The 19,680-nt window shown below is 40.2% G+C and overlaps 2 protein-coding genes and 1 long non-coding RNA gene across 3 annotated transcripts; 2 read left to right on the top strand and 1 right to left on the bottom strand.

Annotated features, from left to right (window-relative positions):
• Positions 1-339: 339 nt before the first annotated feature.
• On the bottom strand, positions 340-5,556 carry cUnh11orf54 (chromosome Un C11orf54 homolog). The gene is made up of 9 exons (XM_079507920.1): positions 5,490-5,556; positions 5,144-5,208; positions 4,955-5,053; positions 4,583-4,656; positions 4,403-4,504; positions 4,111-4,287; positions 3,634-3,783; positions 1,347-1,463; positions 340-823 (listed from the first exon to the last, which is right to left on the bottom strand). The coding sequence occupies exons 2-9, from the start codon at positions 5,205-5,207 to the stop codon at positions 650-652; spliced, it is 957 nt and encodes a 318-aa protein (XP_079364046.1). The 5' UTR covers position 5,208; positions 5,490-5,556; the 3' UTR covers positions 340-649.
• Positions 5,557-5,648: 92 nt separating this feature from the next.
• On the top strand, positions 5,649-11,025 carry LOC306927494. The gene is made up of 6 exons (XR_013790522.1): positions 5,649-6,159; positions 6,446-6,788; positions 6,888-7,027; positions 7,114-7,153; positions 9,215-10,899; positions 10,938-11,025. It is a non-coding gene; the product is annotated as an uncharacterized lncRNA (long non-coding RNA).
• A 1,957-nt stretch (positions 11,026-12,982) lies between these two features.
• On the top strand, positions 12,983-19,384 carry aspa (aspartoacylase). The gene is made up of 6 exons (XM_079507622.1): positions 12,983-13,371; positions 14,574-14,769; positions 15,581-15,674; positions 15,829-15,936; positions 17,601-17,710; positions 18,507-19,384. The coding sequence occupies exons 1-6, from the start codon at positions 13,130-13,132 to the stop codon at positions 18,696-18,698; spliced, it is 942 nt and encodes a 313-aa protein (XP_079363748.1). The 5' UTR covers positions 12,983-13,129; the 3' UTR covers positions 18,699-19,384.
• Positions 19,385-19,680: the final 296 nt, after the last annotated feature.

The following is a 19,680-nucleotide window of genomic DNA, read 5'->3' as shown; positions in this document are numbered from 1 at the left end:
CGACTATGCATGCACTTCTTGGTACCACAGCACCTCAAAGGCCCTTAAAACAAGGCTCCAGACCTCCCAAAACAAACTGGTCAGGCTCCTACTTGGCCTCACCCCCCAAACCCACCTCACCCCTGCCCACTTTGACAGGCTGGAATGGCTTAGGGTCGACGACAGAGTACAGCATCTTGCAATGGGTCTGGTCCACAAGATTCGATTCCCCCCCCCCCCCCCCCCCCCCCGCTGTTCTTTGGCTATATAGAAGTGTCTATTTGTACGTCTCTAAATGTTTTGATGAATCGAACAAGGTGGACCCTATAAACAAGTGTAATGCTTTATTGGTTCGTCCACTCACAGTTAACAGTCTTTGTATTGAGTTGTGCTTGAAATTTACTGTAATTCTGCAAACTGTTAATACATATTTCAATCAATCAAATCAATCAATCACACATTACAGTACTACAATGGTATATGAATATGAAAGTATAAGAATTTCAACTCAATTGCTTTATGGATGGCAGGTGTGTGGTTATTTTATTTCATAAAGTGTAATTATACCAATTTCCGTGGAAAGATATATGTTGGTTGGTTATGTTTTTCATTGCAAGCAAGAAATACTAAATTGACATTACTAACATGGTGTTAACATGTTTCCTTTTTTTCAATCTCGGCCAATGACGTGAGTCTCCTTGGGCCTGTCGATGCGGTAAACAAACTCAGCTGGCATAAAGTAACCCAGGTACTCCACAGTGTCAGGAGTTGTGTCTATGTAGTAGTGTCCACCTTCTCCATGATGACTGAAGCAGTGTGTGTGCTCTAGACGCAGGTCCAAGCCCTGGATAGCAAACATGTCAGGAGAAAGCTAGCTTAAGAGTCTGAAAAGACAGACAGCAAATCTATCCCTAAAACACAGTGTAAGCAGGTAGATTACGGTTGAGTAACCCACAAAGCATCATTAAACACAGTTTATTGAACCCATGGGAGCCAGCAGCACATAAGTATGAACAGTCTACCCAGATTTTGCAAAATATTATTATTTTTTAACTTGAATTAGTTTTAGTCACTGTAGTCACAAAACCAGCTAGAAAGCCCTATGAAAATAAATGCATGACAATTGTGGGGGCGCATATAGCCGAGTGGTTAATGCGCATGCTATATGGGATCCGTTGCCCGACAGCGAATCTTGGGTTTGAATCCTGCTGCATGTCACTCCCTGAGTCCCTGACTCATTCCTGTCTCTCTTCTACACTGTATAACTATCAAAAAATGCCCCAAATTATCTTGCATGACCATTCCACCGTCAACATGCACTGTACACACCAATAAATATACATGCACTGTACAATGAATCTACTTACAGGGTCTCTAGACACGAATACGGACTGGCAGATCAGTGGGGCGCTGACCTCAAAGTGTTTCAGCCAATTGTTGACCTCATCATTGGTGTTGAGGGGACACACTGAAAACTCCCTTGGCTATGGACAAGATATACAAGAAAATAAAGCTACAATCTAGGATTTTTTTCTTTTTTTTTTCTTCCAAAGAACAAAACAATACATATCTACATTCAAAAGGATACAAGACAAAGACAAACCAGTACAGAAAATAAGTGTACACTATTCACTCTTGTGTGCCATTTTTCTCAACGTTTTTCAAATAGCTCAGCCTTGGTCCTCAGATTATAAGCCATTTTTTCCATGAGATATATTTCTTCAATACTTTCCATCATATGTATGCTATTCTGAACAGGTATAAATGTCCTATTATGCCATCTGATGTCAATCAAAGATATAGACTATGGGGGTCACAAATTATGTTATATCCCATAATTATGGATAAAATGTTTTATTTATTTAAAAAAAAAAGGTATGGTGCCTTTTATTTTTTAGTAAAACAAAACTTTTTATTTTATTATTATTTCTTTAAGGTTAAAGCTCTATATTCTGATAGTAATCATTGCTATCGATTGTTAATTCAGTAATAGGGTTCTACTTCTAGTTTCTACCATTCGTTCAAGCTCTTTAATAAACAGAAAATACATTTTCAGGTGGGTTGCCAATTTAAGCCAACCAGGAGAGTACCCATTTATCAGATTCAGGTATATAGTCACAAAAAATAGGAATAACTAGGTGCTCACCGGTAAAATGTAAAAAGGTGCTCACACGAATCGAAGAAGGTATAGAAAATAAGAGACGATCCGGCCACTCAAAGTTAAAAGGATGAATAGCCTTTATTTAATAAAAGGCACCTGCCAACATAACCATAACCATAACTGGTCTTCATCATGGCAAGAAATCCCATAATATTCCTCCTTTTAACTTTGAGTGGCCGGATCTCTCTTTTTTAGTGTTCCAGTTCCATTTTGTGGAATTTTTGTCTCCACCAGGCTGAAGGCATGGGGAGAGTATGTTTTTGTGTGTGTGTGTGTGTGTGTGTGTGTGTCCGTCCGTCTGTTAACAGCTAATCTCCGGCACCGTTAACCCGGTCGGTGCCAAATTTTGCACGCACACTCCCTGGATGACAACGATGAACCTCTGCCCCAAATTGTCCACAACGGCCTGTTAAAGCGCCACCAGGAGGCCACAACCTGACCTGCCCTGGTGGAGACCTGTGCCCCGAGGGGCACTTTATCTAGTTTGCTTTTGTGTTGTTGTTTATTGTATATGTGAGCATTTGCTTGCCATTATGGGCACCCTGGGCAAGACCTACGCTGTAAAGGCTATCATTTGTTTGGGCGGAAGTTGCGGAATTTTAGCGGAAGTATCGCCCAAGAATGAAACAAGTGTTGTGATTGGTCGGGAAAATATCGTATCCGGGGGAAATACATCTGACGGATGTTCCGGAGGATACATCCACCGATAGCTTCTCTGCCTTACGTTGTGACCAGGCTTTTCTTTTCGCAGATAAGTAAGCCTGGGACCGAGGCTACATTATGGGTGGTGAACATGAAAAATAAAGTGCCCCCTTAAATGAAGACCCCCCTGCTGATTATTCCCTGGAGACGGCACTGGAGTACCATCAGAATATAAAGCTATAGTATTTCACTGTTATTGAGCTGGACTCCTATGTCCAGCTTTGGGGGTTTGTGTACACAAACACAAACATTAAGACAAAAGTGTGTAAACACAAACATGTGTAAACATAAACATTGAAGACAAAAATGAGGATGCCAATTGTGATTGGCCAGAATGAGATGATGTATGATGATAAAAGCGCCCCTCACTTCACACGGGTGTGATTATTTTAAAATAATATCACTTATCCTACCTTTTTAACCAACCTATGGTAGTGTATGTACAATATAACTAGCACATCTGTAGTGGTTTGAGGTGCCCTCATGACTCTTCCATTGAGAAATTTCAACCCTGGTGTTGGGTACCTACTGGTTGACAGCAGACTGCTTAAGGGGACTGATCACTAGATGCACAGGCATCGTATTGTTCAGATATTGTTACAAATTACCTCTGTCTGGACTCTAAATAAATGTTCATGTTCATGTAACATGAACCCTATTAGTATCAAAAGGTCATTCATTAAAATGAGAGATTATCACAATGTAAAATCCTTAGTGTTCATTTGCAGGTCAATTTGTACATTCAAAGTTGAATTAACATTCACATTTACAGCACAACTTCTATTATTTACCATGATGTGGATTTTGGCTTTCCCTTTCTGGATGATGAAGGTGCCCCCCAAGGCTAAGCTTTTATCAGGGTAGTGGGCTTCAAGAGTATTCCTCAAGGAACCCACAAGGCTCTCCTCTCCTGTTCTCTTTTTAGCTCGCACCTCTATGACCTGGCAGAGAACCAGAGAGATCACATGATTTAGTGGTGATTACTCAACCACTGCAGAGTCATTTTTTGTTAATGTTTATTCATTCAAGCCTTAGGAGCACACATGTTAGGGGCATAGGTTCAACTTCAACCATGTCACTCAGTATTAACCCACAATTCTGCAAATGTTGCAATTTATATTTTAATCCATAACCATCATAGCTTTTCAGTACTGACCCACCCCAGTCCCCCACCCATCAAAAATAATAATGTTCCCACTGCATTAATTAATGAGCCATGTATTTAATCATGTTTTGTTTGATTCCATAAGAAGAAGGAAAAAAATCACCTTTCCAGGTTTCCCTTCACACGCATAAAGATTGGCCAGTAGTGCGAAGTTACAGTCTGAGAATGTATCACTGTATCTCTCCAGTAGACACTGGCCATCAGCTGGATTGATGGAAGAAAAATAGCTGCTATTCACAGCAGGCCTCCCCGGTGCCTCAGTCAGAACTAGGGGCATCAGCTGTGGATTACAAAATTCACAGCATTGTCTTAAAAGTACCCAAGCATTCTATGAACAGACCTTGATTATACTCTCAACAAAAACCCTTGTCAGTTTAAGTGACAGTGTGACACACCTCTGCATTCATTCCAACAATCCGAGAGGGCACAGCTCCTGCACCTAGTATGAATGCTCCTGGCAGCTCCACTTCCTTTGCAACTGTGTTCATGTTGTACTCCTGTGGATGCAGGTGGGATGTAAAGATTCTGCTTACCTGTATGATCAAAATGATTGTGGGTGATAGAACAAATACTACCTTGTCCTTTTGCACCAAGGGTACCAAGTAAGGTACTCCTCCAACATCAGTAATGCGTGGTTGCCCACACAAGCCTACATGGAAAGAGATGTACGGTATGCAACTGAATTTAAGTTCAGAAACTCTTCAAATGGCATAGCTGTACAATAACAGTTTTCACAAAAGGGTTTGCGATTTGCAATTCCAATTACATTTATTTTTAATAATAGGCTTCTTACTATCTGTGGTGGGGGAAAAATACTAGTGGATCAATAACAAGAAAGAAGATTAGCTAAACGTGGCTGTACAATTTAACACTAATATGCATACCTGTGCCGTTATAGAGTAAGCATAACATAGCCTAGGCTATAACAGAAGACAAAAGCATAACACCTTTGACAGGAAACTGGAACGGCTCTTTCGTAAGATCTGGACAATCGACAACACTGACTTGGGCTTCAGCAAAATTGTTTTTCAACCCTGTTTGCAATACTAAAGAAAGAAAGAAAATGTTGATTTCACAAGAGTTGTTATGGCCCTGGGATCGTTCAAAAAGAAGTTATATAAAGGATCTTATCTTACCATTACAAAGTTCCTCTAATTTCGGAACATATAACTGGAACTTTTCGATGTTGTTGTCAGCCATCCTGTGACAAGAAATCGGATGGATGTGTGGACTCGTGGAGTATAATATAAAGAAGTAAAGTCACGCTCAAAATAAAGCCTCAGTCAAAATCAAGTACCTTTACAGTGTGACAGCGTGTTCTGTTTTTACAGTGAACCTTTCCCCAAACAGCAAGCAATGATAATAAAGGAATGTGGACAGTCTAATCGCTGGCACTCTCTGCGGTGGCCTAAATTAAATACCAAAAACACGGTATACGAAAATGTCTAGAAAAAGGTGTACTAGTAAATTTGTAGTACCTACTTAGAGCAGAAGCCATAGAAGAATAGCCGTAACCAGCAGAATACGACTGTATCAAAAGAATGAACTTGTACAAGCAGTACAAACACGCCTACTTGGGGTAGGAGAACAGCCATTGGTTAGAAATGCACCCTTGTGTCAACAACGTTAACTTCCGGGTTGATATAGTTTTGCTTCCGTTGCTTGCAGCCACTGACTCCAGTAGTAGCCACACTTCTACACAGAGTTCAAGCGTGGTAGATTCTTTCTTTCCGCGTGTGTTTATGATTTAACAAGTTTGTTGATTAATATTCATGCTAACCTCTAACCCTGTGTTGGTCTCGTAACGGACTTATTTGATTACAACATTAAAACATCTGGATGTACTTTGTTAGTTTGTTGGAGTGACTTCAAGGAAATCCAAGACCAAATAAGCTAACGTTACTATCTCTACTGCACTCAATGCTACGGTAACACCGCCATTGTTTTGCTTAGTGAATAGTGATATGACGGGGGTTCACAATTTTCCACCTGGGACTCAGGTAGACTGTATCCCTGAAGAGGCTTCTTTGAGGAACTGGGAAGAATCCCAAATCATTTTGGAGGCGGCACCTCTAGATGTTGCGCGCGCGATATCCAAGTTTTTCGATAATGCTGCTCTGTTCCCCAGGAATGACCGAATTCAGGCGGAAAGGTAAGAATGCCGCTGTGTGTGAATAGTGAATATAGTATACCTTTAGTCTGAAAATACAATTTGTCATCTGACGTTTGACAGCCTTGGAATCTTGGATCAAAACTATCATAGATTCATTTGATCGAGTCTGACTTTTAGATAATGCAAATGTCGAAATAGATACAATGTATCTATGGTGGTTTTGATCCAAGGCTACAACAGTACAGTACATCCATGCTCTATGACCAGAACAGATATTTTGATGTGACCAAGTTACCAACTAAACGTATAATCCTAATATCTGCAGCGACTCAGGCTCAGGGGATAGCCTGTTCATAACTCAAGTTCCAACACCAAAAGTGAAGAAAGCTCACAGACTACAGAGACGTCCAAGAGATGAACAGCATGCTTTGGGCGTTGTGACATCTGTTCTCCAAGCCCAGTCTGCACACGGAGCAAGGAAACGTCCAAAATATGTTAAAAAGAAGTCCATGTCCAACTCCCAACCAAAAAAGAAATGGAAAATGAGATGGTACTCTTTTGGTTTCCTTCCTTGCATTTACAATAAAAGATCCACATCTAGAAGCAAACAGAGGAGAATACGCAAGCCAAGGACGAGTTTAAGGTCCTACTACAATGTAAAGCTTCATGTAAGGTTTCCTTCCTCTTCAGTCAGTCAGTTTGAATACTTTCAAAATCAAAATATTATCTACTAATGTGAATGATGGATTGTTTTTACTTTTTAACAGAGCTCTGTAATTGGAGGTTTCTTTAAATGTGTTAAAACACATCAACTCACAGCAAAGCACAACGAAAGCAGAGATACCCAGCTGCCAAGTTTACCAAGAAGATGCATAGATGAAGGAGTGACTTTATCTCCACTGTCAGAGTAAGTTCATTGTGAGGAACACCATCTTTATTTCTTTTTTCTTTGCTTATAATGATGTCCAGAACGATAATGTTTTTATTTTTCAGAGAGGATGAAATAGCAGATGACGGTGACATCAAAGTGGTGGTAAGCAGATTATATAAAACCTTGTAGTGACTTGTAGCCCTGTTTTGCACTTTTGGCCCTAGTTGCACGCAGACTACACTTTTGTTATGTTAAAAATCAGACCTGTCTGAACAAGTGTACTGTACTGTACTGTACTGTACTGTACAATCCCTCCCTTGCCTGTGTGTGCCTGTGTTAGGCTGTGCAACAGTGACACTATTTTCGTGCTCAGACACAGGGACACAGCCACACACATAGCTGTCTATAGAAGTGGTTGCACCACTCAAAAGAATCACACTTATTATTATCATCATCATACATAGATGGATACCTTTATTATCCTGCAGGGGGAAATCAGTCGCCCAGAAGCAGCACAGCAGAGGTTACAACATTACAATTAAGGATAAGAAGGATAAAAAAGTACTGTAGTATACCAAAGAAGGAAAGGCATGGTGCATCAAGAAACGATAATAATAATAAACGGGGCAAACAAGAATAATCAAAAGGTGTCTATATACAGTCGATCAGTACATCACATTCCATCCGCGGTGCTCTTATCATCACATTCTGTCCATTCACAATCACAATTGGAGTGCTCACTTTTCTGTCCTCACTTTTTATCCTCAATTCCATGGGACACAGAAATCTGGCTATAGATAGATAGATAGATAGCTATAGATAGATATATATATAGATTCAAAAATACAACCGTGCTTGCCAGTGAAAATAGATTGTAACAGCATGGCCAATATTAAAGTTACTGTGTACAGACAGATTAATTTTTTATATATAAAATAATATACATCTTTTCCTTTCGGCTTTTCCCTTCAGGGGTCGCCACAGCGAATCATCTGCCTCCATTTCACCCTGTCCTCTGCCTCCTTCTCTCACACCAACTAACTTCACGTCCTCTTTCACTACATCATAAATCTTCTCTTTGGCCTTTCTTTAGGCCTCCTGTCTGGCAGTTCCACCCTCAACATCCTAATACCGATATACTCACTATCCCTCCTCTGTACATGTCCAAACCATCTCAGTCTGGCCTCTCTGGCTTTTTCTCCAAAACATCTGACATGTGCTATCCCTCTGATGTACTCATTCCTGATCCTATCCATCCTTTTTACTCCCTGTACTGACTGAGAGAACCTCAACATTTTAGTCTCTGCTACCTCCAGCTCTGCTTCCTGTCTTTTCCTCAGTGCGACCGTCTCTAAAGTCTAAACCATACAATAGCTGGTCTCACCACCGTCTTGTACACCTTCCCTTTCATTCTTGCTGATACTTTCCTATCACACCTGACACTTTTCTGCACCGTGTGTGTGTGTGTGTGTGTGTGTGTGTGTGTGTGTGTGTGTGTGTGTGTGTGTGTGTGTGTGTGTGTGTGTGTGTGTGTGTGTGTGTGTGTGTGTGTGTGTGTGTGTGTGTGTGTGTGTGTGTGTGTGTGTGTGTGTGTGTGTGTGTGTGTGTGTGTGTGAGAGAGAGACCCGCACCCGATTCGACTGTTATCACCCCTTAATCAAGAGAATGTTCGTAATCAGCACCTTAGAAATACCCCCAGTATGTGATAATCAACCTACTGGGAAATCCGGAAGTGAAACTATGGGAGCGTTTGCTTTTTGTGTCAATGACGGAGGTGCGCCTGTCTGGTGGCCTTGAGCCACGCGCCGAGCGTTGCGAAGGCCACCAGACCTGACTCAGCGCCGTCCAAGTTACGTCCCGAAAGGCAGAGAATAGTATATATTAGTAGCCCCTACTTTCCATGCGCCGACAATAGAGTTGGAAATGACTCGTTCAGCAGGGGGAGTCCTTGACCAGGCTATGTCTGCACCACCACCCTGCATGCGTGCAGTCCGGGGGAATACAGCCAAACACCACAATGTCTAGTATGCCTGTATGGCCATATTCCAACGTCCTGATAACGTATATTTAATACAGTGATAACGGGTGAATCGCCCCTCCGACCAATCCCTGTTTTGGCATTGCTATGACTGATGAATTGCTGATGACATGCATCAATGAACCATTTAAAATAAATGTAAAATTGGTCCTGATAACTACCGCCTGTTTTTTGTCATCTGTCAGAAACTGAACCGTTTTGCTACATCATCAAAACCAAGACTGAAGAAGACTAATCCACCAAGCCAGCGAGCACCTCAACGTCAGGGTAATGCCACAAATGTGAATGCAGACATCACACAGGAGCTGTCTCAGGTACAGAGCAGCGCAGACCCTTGGCCATCACAGAGTCATGCAATCAAACTTTATGGAAAGAGGAGTGATTCCTTGTTTCGTGTTGATACAGCGGCACAAGAGCAGATTAATGTAGATTTTTCCCAATGTGGTCTAACTACTCAGGGAGATGATTCTCAGTTAAAGAAAAAAAGGAAAAGAAAAAAAGAACACGGGGCTTTAGATTTGCAGTTGACAGGCCATTTGGAGGAGTCAAGTACCATTCATTCTGATGATGCCTCAACACAGAAGAGAAGAACTTCTGAAATGTGTACCACTGGACAAATCAAGGCCAGTGGTGATTCTCAGAAATGTACCAATGGAAACCAGAAAGCAACTGAATGTTCCTCTGTTAAAGGTGTGGAAGTAACATCCAAGAAAAAGAAAAACAAGAAAATGAGTGAAACATCCACCACTGACCGTGTAGATTGTGGTGTTGTACAAAATGAACACTCTGCATCTGTGGAGAAAACGGGAACAAATGGGACTGGTTCCTTCCTTTTTGGTGACACAGTGGAAAAAGATTATAATGCACATGAGGAAACGACTGTCTCTTTTCCAGCTAAAAAGAAGAAGAGCAAGAAGTGCAAAAACAGAGCAGGTCTAAGCACTTCTGGTTTTGATATGGATGTCGTGGAAAATATTGATGATTCTCAGGAGGCTGTGGTGGCACCTAATGGTATAGCTTCAAAAAATAAGCAGCTTTTGTGCTTCACAGGTTTATGTTTGGAGGAGAGTTTTGTTAAAAATGGTGAGGAGTTTGAGGCACACAAGTACCAGAGCAACTCTGTGTCTGAAACAATGAGCTTGAACGAAACTGGGCTAACGTTTAAGAAAAAGAAGAAATATAAGAAAAAAGAAAATTAAGATATTTTGTCGACATGGAATGTGAAACCCTTCACAATTATTACATACTCGTCATAATCGTGGAAATAGCAAATCTACAAGATTTGTAGATCCACTATTTCCACTTTTGTATTTTTTTTTATAAATGATTAAATTTGGCATATTTTGTATTCTCGGACATTGGCGGTCATTTCTTTGTGTTTTTTGTGGCTTTCGCCTTTTATTTTATGGAGTGACAGACGGTAGGCTGACAGGAAATGGGGGGAAGACATGTAGTGAAGGCCGTCGGGATCGGGAGTCGAACCCGCGGCACACTGCCAGACTGGATTACCAGCCAAGGTGCCTGGACCACTGAGCCATGGCCCAGGCCTTTGTGTATTTTAACAAGTTTTTGACATGAATCTGCCTTGTGCAACTTAGTTTTGTTTAAAGGCCTAAAAGCCACACAAAGTGTTATTTGCAAATATTTGGATGACAATACATCATCAAGTAAAATGTCTTTATTTTGCGAAAGCCTCCCTACTCTTTGAGTTATACAGAAATTATAGAGATGATGGCATCTGGCCAAATGTTTGGTCTGTATCCAACAATCTTGTCATTTTATAGAAGATAACATAACGGTGTAATTCACCACCTCTGATTAATTTGAAGAATGTTATATAAATTTATATCTTTTGTGCCCTCTGAACCTTGTTTGAGGTTGGAAAAACGGGGCCGTCATAATGTAAAGGGAGAAAATTGTCATAGTTTATGTTCTGTGAAAATTACTGTAAAATGGTCCACATTTTTGTTTGATCATAATAAATGTATCATTTACATTTAAGTATTCCTAATAATTTGATTGGAAAGTATGTTTTGGAACTAGTAGAAGCATCATAAGGCATCAAAAATTGCATATAAAATACCTATTTTCAATCATATTGACATAATTAGTCCTTTATTAATGCTCATTAATAGATTGTATCTTTTCTGTCTACTCACTCGGCGTCTTATTGGTGGGCTGTAGACTGTTTAGAAACCTGCCTGCCAATCACATCCCATAATCAGTGAGGATTCCAAGTGAATAGAAACAAGCCTTTCTCTATCTGGAAAAAATGCTGAACTAAAATAAATTGTTCTTTCATTAATAAAAAATGTTTAATGACCAAACTTGCCTATACCGGAATACGTGGATCTGACTTTTCCGAGGTCGCCAGATTTGACCCGGGTGAGTAGGTTTGGGGGCGAGCATTCTTGTATTCTAAACAGCCTACCACTGAGACCATCTGGTCAAAATGCTTGTCAAACCAGAAATAAGTTACATAATGTAATACGGCTATGATAATCGATGTACAGCTGTGACAAGAGTGTCTTGTCACAACAGCAGGGGTCATCAATACGTCCATACATGGCAACTGGCAAGACTTCACCTTCCATGGCAAATTCTAGATTTTGTTTTTACACCATTTTGTTATTTTGATCATAAAACCAATTAATTACTGAATGTCAGTCTCCAGGTTTTCATCAGAATATGCCTGACACTATGGAACATTAGTAGTCCATTGGACAATAGGATAATTATTTGAATGTATGCATAAGGGTTCATTGGGTTCAATTTGTACACTCAGTTATTGTCCTGTAATGATCATTTAGGCCTAAAGGTCCACACACGTTTTTCGGATTTTTAGCGGCGTTTCTCCATCTGTTTAACGAAAAACGCGGCCGGTGTGCAACCACCTTAACTCTGTTTTGTCTACTAATTTTGTATGTCTGTGACAAAGGTGTCCTCCACAAGCCAGCATGGCGATGACCCCTGAGTTTTATTTTTGAGTGGTGCTAGCCACTCCTATAGACAGCAATGTGTGTCCCTGGCTGGCTGGCCGGGTCTGTCTGTCCATCCGAGCACGGAAATAGCATTTGCATAGCACACACACAATAGCATGGCACAGACACACAGGCCAGGGAGGAGGGCTTGTACAGAAGCCTACTACAGCACGAGTACAAACGTACAGCACCACTCGTTTCAGACGGGCCAGATTTGTTGTGTGTTAAGTGGTTAAGTGCATCTGGGTTTTCTAAATATTGAACCAATGAAATGTAAGTAATAACAAGAGCTTGTGTCTAAATAACTCAATTTAATCCATTGGTCTCCAATCCATTGGAACACACATGTACCTTGTTTTCATTCATGTAACTTTTTCAACCTCAGATCTTGCGAAATTGTTGGAAAACCTGCCTGTTTGCTCAGGGGGTAAATCAAAATTTGACCTTCAGGGTCAAAATGCTTGTCAAGTTATTGGCGTACAGTTATGGCAAGTGTCTTGTCATAACATGTGAGCTTGCCATTTCATTTTGTGAAGTTCAAGCGAATGGTTAAGTGTCTCTGGATTTTTATAAATATTTGACCAATGAAAAGTAATTTACCGGTAGTTAACAAGAGCTTGTGTCTAAAAAAACTAAATTGGGTTATTTTTCCATTTACTATAAACTAGTGAAGTTTTGGACATACAATGTTTAGAGTAGTCTATATCAGCTGAGATAGTTAAGCAGTTTATAAATGTGTAATGGTATTTCCAATTGAATAAAGCAAGCCACCTTACATTTGCAAATGTATAACGGTCTATTAGACGAATTTGTGCTCTTAGGCCAGACCCATATCCGTGACAAAGATGAATCGTCCATGGTGTCAGTGGGAGGTACAACCTTAACCCAACCCTTTTAGGAAATGTTGCCTACCAACAACCCATGTAATCCACACACTCCACAACACAACACATGTACGGTGACTGACCATTATTCCCCAGCGGCTGTATTACGTAAGTGTACTCGCACAGCGGGCATTTAAGAAACGACACCGTGGCTTTGTAGTACCTCCAGAAACTTTTATCAGCTTATCAGTGGTCTTTTTCTTTTCACCATTTCACGGTTTCTGTTCCAGCATACATGTCTTCACTTAATAATGCCATCAGTATCAACGAGGCGAGAAGAGTTGCTATTTTTGGAGGCACGCATGGAAATGAGATGTCAGGCGTGACGCTTGTAAATTTGTGGATCAAAAATGACACTGAAATCCAAAGGAAGGGGGTTGAGACGAGACCCTTCATAACCAACCCCAAAGCAGTGGAGAAATGCACCAGATATGTGGATACGGATCTGAACAGAGCATTCACCACCGAAAATCTAAGGTAAATGTTGGAATAAATAAATGTAGCCTAAGCCTATAAGTGTTATTATCGGTCACAACACTCTTGCTCACTTGCTGAGTCATGAATAAGATGATCCTGTTATTTATTTATTATACAGGTTACCTGGATCACAGCACAGGTGTTGTTTGAAATATATATATAGGCTAATCATATATAATATTTATATAATAGCCTACACTATAACTTTAAAGTATAGGCCTATATTATTTTTTCAATTGAAAAGTCAAAGCATAGTTTTTCAACCGAACGCACCTTGCTTTGCAATGTGACCAGGCTATTATTCTCCCAAATTTGACAACGTTGTTGGTTAACTAGTAAATAGTTAAGAATACAATAGGCAAAAAATAATTTCAGCAGCGCACAGCGGGTGGGTCACAGATGAGGCTCATGCCGCTCATATGGTTGTCAGCCAGCTGGGAAAACGTGAACGAAACGTGACAAATAGATTAAATGCGTTCAGACTCAGTTCAGACTTCACAGAGCAGACCACGTTTTGTTGTTGTTGCTTCTTTCATGCATGAAGTGCACCACAGCGGAAAATAAACTATTACGCAAACATAGGCCTACGTGACTTACTCACATCTTCAATGTGCACATGGCCTCATTCAGTAGGTTATGTGTAACAAATGATTTGATGATCCCTGCCATCACAGTGTGTATGTATGCATGATGCAATATTAGTTAGGTTAATTGAGTTGTTTTTTAATTATTATTTGTATTTATTTATTTTGTGTAATCTTTGTGTAATTGAATACTACTACTATTTTTCAATGCTTCATTTTTACAAAGAGAGCAGATTAATATTGAGAACATCCAGGTATGGTCAAGTTTATTCACAAGTTCACAACATGGAACTGTTCAGTCAAGTGTTCTTCAAATCAAATGTACAGTAGGTATGTTTCTTTGGTTCAGACATGCATGCTTTTGTTGAAGTCTTGAATGCTAACAAAACACTTTATTCTTAAATTGTCTTTCTTGGCTGGCACAATGAATTTCATAAGGTGATACCATCCACACAGGAGTAGACAAGGTTAAGGTTAGCATCAACGTTCCATCAATAATTAACATACTTATCATAGCACTTTGTTCTTTTGTCTGAGTTTCTTTATAAGTGGTGGTGACATTATCAAGAAGTATGGGATTCTATGACGGTTAGATTTTTCTCATCTTGTTCACTATAGTGCCCCAAGTGGAGATGACCTGCCCTATGAGGTGCAGAGGGCCCAAGAGATCAACAGGATGTTTGGACCTAAAGACAGCCCAGAGGCCTATGACGTTATCTTTGATCTCCACAACACTACTTCTAATATGGGCTGCACTCTGATTCTAGAAGGTTCCAAAGACCACTTCAACCTCCAGATGATGAACTATATCAAGGTGATACCATTATAGTAATAGTCCAGCTTCAGCGACAAATATTGTACTTTTAACTCACATCCACAGGTGTTCAGAAGCAGTCAACCCATGACCTAATATATCACAGTCAGTGAGTGGTGCTGACTATTACAGTAGTGGAAAATAATAATGGTTGACTGTAGTCTGTGTGCACTAGCAAGTGAATGTTCTACTAATTGTATAGGCCTCTTTGGTGAAGCTCTAGTCTATGAACACAACATAATGATCTACTTATCTCTACTTATTGAACAAGTGATGCATTCATCCAAGGTTTAGCCAGCCAAAGGTTCTTACTGACTTAAGATCTGTTACCCTAACATATTTAGCCATGGCTATGAGAAATTAGTAAACAACAAACCTTTGCAAAATGCAAAAAGATGTACGTTGTATTCATACGCTGAGATCCTGTAGTGATAAATACTACACTGTACTGGTGCTAATGAATGCTCTCGTGATGCCAGTTTCAGCAAGATGTATCTGTCAGATTTTTCTGATTTCATTCCGATTGGCTTTCAGCGGTCCGTTTTGCACAAAACGCCACAAATCATGAATGCAGTTTCGATTGGTGAGAAACTTTGCATGTACAATCCCAATAGGCCAAGGAAGAACGACCATCCCAAATATTTCAAATCGGCCTCAAGGTGATGCTACAACAGGTCGCAACACAGCCCTGGGTACAGTGGGTGGGCAACCCAGCTTGGTGGGGATCTGTGCTCAGAGGAGCACACTTTTAGTTTGTAATGTTGCTGCCAGTATCAGCATCTCTAAAAGTTTTCCTACTTTTGTTTTGCAGAAGGCCATTGCTCCAGCTAACTGTCCTGTTCTGCTGAATGAACACCCTCTTCTGAAATATTCAACTTCACGGTCTGTGGCCAAGCACCCTATTGGTGAGTCTTAAGTCTGTTTAAACTGCTCCTGTGACTATCTATAGCAAGATAATACTGTACATTAGGCATCCCATTTAGCACCCTTTCCAATCCGTTATATAAACAAATTCGTAATAGTTTAATGCATGTAATTATGGATTTTGTTTTATTTCAGGTCTGGAGGTTGGCCCTCAGCCTCAAGGGGTTTTAAGGAGCAACATCTTTGAAGCTATGAGGGTCATTCTGAAACATGCCCTAGACTTCATTGAGCTGTTTAATGAAGGTAGGGGAGACTGTGGTAATACACAGCAGTGGTTCAGGAGGTAGGCCGTCTAGAAATCAGAAGGTTCCTTATTCGATCCCTGGTTCCTCTTTCATAATGTCCTTGAGCAAGACACTGAACCCCTAACTGCTCCTGATGAGCAGGTTGGTGACTGACATGGTTGCATCTGTGTGTGTGTGTGTGTGTGTGTGTGCGTGCGTGCGTGCGTGCGTGCGTGCGTGCGTGCGTGCGTGCGTGCGTGCGTGCGTGCGTGTGTGCGTGCGTGTGTGTATGAGTGACTATAATGCACCATGTAAAGCACTTTGTTTGTAGGCTTTTTTAAACTTTTTTAGCAACAGTCAACCTAATATGTGCGTTCTCAATTTCAACACAACTAAGCAATGTACACATAGTTTGTAACATGTAAAAGTTTCTGCCTACCACTGCAGAGACTATAGGGTTTGAATCCTCCTCTGTGCATCCAGCTTGACTGGATGATCCTACGAACACAATTGGCAATGTGCTGCCCAGCAGCCCAGGTGCCCCCCTCCCCATTTTCTAAAGCAGAAGAACAGTGTTTGAGCATTCAGAGAACAGCGTTTCAGCATTTACAGCACATTGTTTCAGGATTCATAGAACAGCGTTTCAGCATTTACAGCACATTGTTTCAGGATTCATAGAACAGCGTTTCAGCATTTAAAGGACATTGTTTCAGCATTCAGAGAACATTGATTTAGCATTCAGATAACCTTGTTTCAGCATTCAGATAAGCTTGTTTCAGCATTCAGATAACCTTGTTTCAGCATTGAGAGAACATTATTTCAGCATTCAGATAACAGTGGTTAAACATTCAGAGAACAGCGTTTCAGCATTGGCAATAAGGCAGGTTTTCCTTCCTCCTTTTTATTTTATATAAACAAGCAAACTGTGCCAAGTGTGAGTTTCAGTCTATCTGCCCCTAACTGGCCTGTTGGTGAATGACATGCTTGTTGGAAGTTGGTTAGTTACCATGTTATCAGCATGGGTGCCAATGGTTCAGTATTCCCGGGACCACACTGGTGCTAATGAATGCTCTGGCATGGTCCTCTTCTATAAAAATGAAAGGCATGAAGTTCAAAGAAGCAATAGGTTGGGTTCTATGAGATAAGAAATTTACTTTCTGTGCCTTGTTATTATCACTAAGTAAGGCATTATGTATTGAAAACCAATGCCGAGTGGAAGGTCACCCTGAAGGGGTTAATTTGGCAATGCTGACCTTGTCTGCACATTGTGCACAATATATCGTAATTGACATTATATTATCGCTACTATATATACATCGCTACTCCTGATTTGTGAAACAAATGCAGTACATAATACACAAGACAGTACATATATTATCCCCCCCGGACTATCTAAAAGGAAGGTGGTATGTGGAGTTATTGACAATCTGAATCTTTACATGTCTCACATATCTCCTGTCTTGCCTGAGCAAATTAATTCTGGTGTGCTGTAAACACATTTAATTTAAAATGTATAATTTGTGACAGCTGTTGTTTACTAACTTAAATTAAATGCACGGTTGTAATGAATAAAATCATCCAGCATAGGACAATTTCTAAGAATGCAGGATACTGACTGTCTGACTCTGACTGTATGTAGCTTGTACTACGACTCACAAGGCTGCTGTTTTCTGTGTTTTGTAGGTATGGAGTTCCCTCCATGTGTCGTAGACGTGTTCAGAGTCTTAGAGAGGATGGACTATCCCAGAGATACCAACGGCAACATCATTGCCATGGTGCACCCCAATCTACAGGTGAATAACGTGTTTCTTATAATGAATTGCTTTTCACTATTCTGATAATGAATAGGGAAATTCTCTGGTGGATCTGAGAATATTTCCAGTGACTTATGCTTAATTTATAGTATACTTTTCCCTACAATCGTGTCGCACGCTGAACATGATCAATCTACGAGCTCACAACTGAATTTCTAGGCTACTTTACACCAGTGCGCATCAAAGTATAATCCAGGCTGGGTGGCCTACTCAGGGCTGATGACAGTCATGAGTTGTGGCCGGCAGGATGCGAGGATGCTGCAGAGGGAAAAAGCGTTTTTACGACTTACTGTACAGTTCAAGGTTTTTGCATTTGTGCTGCCCCCTATCAGAAGAAGCATTTGTGCTGCCCCCTATCAGAAGAAGTGAAAGCGTGTTTGAAGATGTGCTCTAGATACATCTAGGCCCCTCAACAGGCGATTCCAATTTGGAGTTGATTGGATGTTGTATTTTTCACGATATATGGCTTTTTTATAGCCCACTGATTGATTGATTGATTGATTGATTGATTGGTCTAAAACAAATCATGTTTCTGCATCCCTTATGGGTGCAAATTAAAGCTTGTGTGTGTGTGTGTGTGTGTGTGTGTGTGTGTGTGTGTGTGTGTGTGTGTGTGTGTGTGTGTGTGTGTGTGTGTGTGTGTGTGTGTGTGTGTGTAGCGTGTAGCTTTTGCCTCCTGTCCTATCATGCTTTAGTAGAATAGACCACCTTCAATAGCAAGGTGTCGGGTTTCCACAAAGGCCCTCTTCAGCCTTTTTCCTTGTTGTCGTTCCAGGACTGTGACTGGGAACCGCTGAACCCTGGTGACCCTATGTTCCAAACATTTGATGGAAGGACTCTCCACTATGAAGGAACTGGCACAGTCTATCCCACTTTTATTAATGAGGCAGCCTATTATGAAAAACAACAGGCATTCGTAACCACGAGGCGAGAGACCTTGGCAGCTAGAGCTATCAGAAAAACATAAATAATTGTTACTATTCAAGAAATGTAGCATTTGTGTGTACAATTTCACAGTAATGATATTTAAAGATTTTATTTTATTTTGTAATAAATTAAAGTAGTTTTTTTCCATAGTGTTCATTAAAAACAATATCTTATACCACACAGACTTAGTTTTTGTTTAAGGATTGGAAATTATTACTATGCAAACAATTTTATGGAAATGTTGTGCGTAATACTGTGAAAGTGATTGGTCTAAAGACTATTATTGTGGTTAGCATTTTATGCTACAACTCTTTGCACATATAGATATAGGCCTATATATTTTTAAACATTGAATAAGCAGATGCTTTGCAGAATATAAACTTCTTAATTATACTAATATATATCTCCTTTAACTGCTCAGGAAGGCCACCTGAGGTCTTTATAACAATGTTTGGCCCTTTTATGTTTGTGGTCTTTTACTGCAACAGCACAACTGCCGCTACCTACCTGTCACTTACTGTATAGTGTAAACCCAAGTGGTTGTATTGATGGTGCTTTCCTACTGTTGCCTTATAAACTATTATAATAATTTCAAAACAAAGATAATTATATATTTCATCTTAATATGAAATGAAAGATACTGTCAACCGTTGGAATATGATTTGAAATGTTTTTATGTCACTGTATTTGTTTTGTTATTGGATATTCTGTAAGTAGAGTGAGAGAGAGAGAGAGAGAGAGAGAGAGAGAGAGAGAGAGAGAGAGAGAGAGAGAGAGAGAGACAGGCATATGAAATGTCAAAACATGGAAATTATTTGTAATTTTGTATTTTCTAACCTTGTTCATGTCTTTGATATTGTAATTCAAAAATAACTGTTGTGGTCTTAGTAATGTACTTTTCTTTGACAAAGTCTTTGATCAAAGTCTTTGACAAATTGACATCCTGTGCAAATGATACAATCAATAATCCCACTCCACTTACACATGCCTACTCTATTTGAGCTACCACATCAAACAAGAGG

This window comes from Electrona antarctica (assembly GCF_951216825.1).
Source record: "Electrona antarctica genome assembly, chromosome: 8".
NCBI lineage: Eukaryota > Metazoa > Chordata > Actinopteri > Myctophiformes > Myctophidae > Electrona > Electrona antarctica.
Note: the sequence above shows the minus strand (reverse complement) of the source record. Positions and strands in the feature narration are given on the sequence as shown.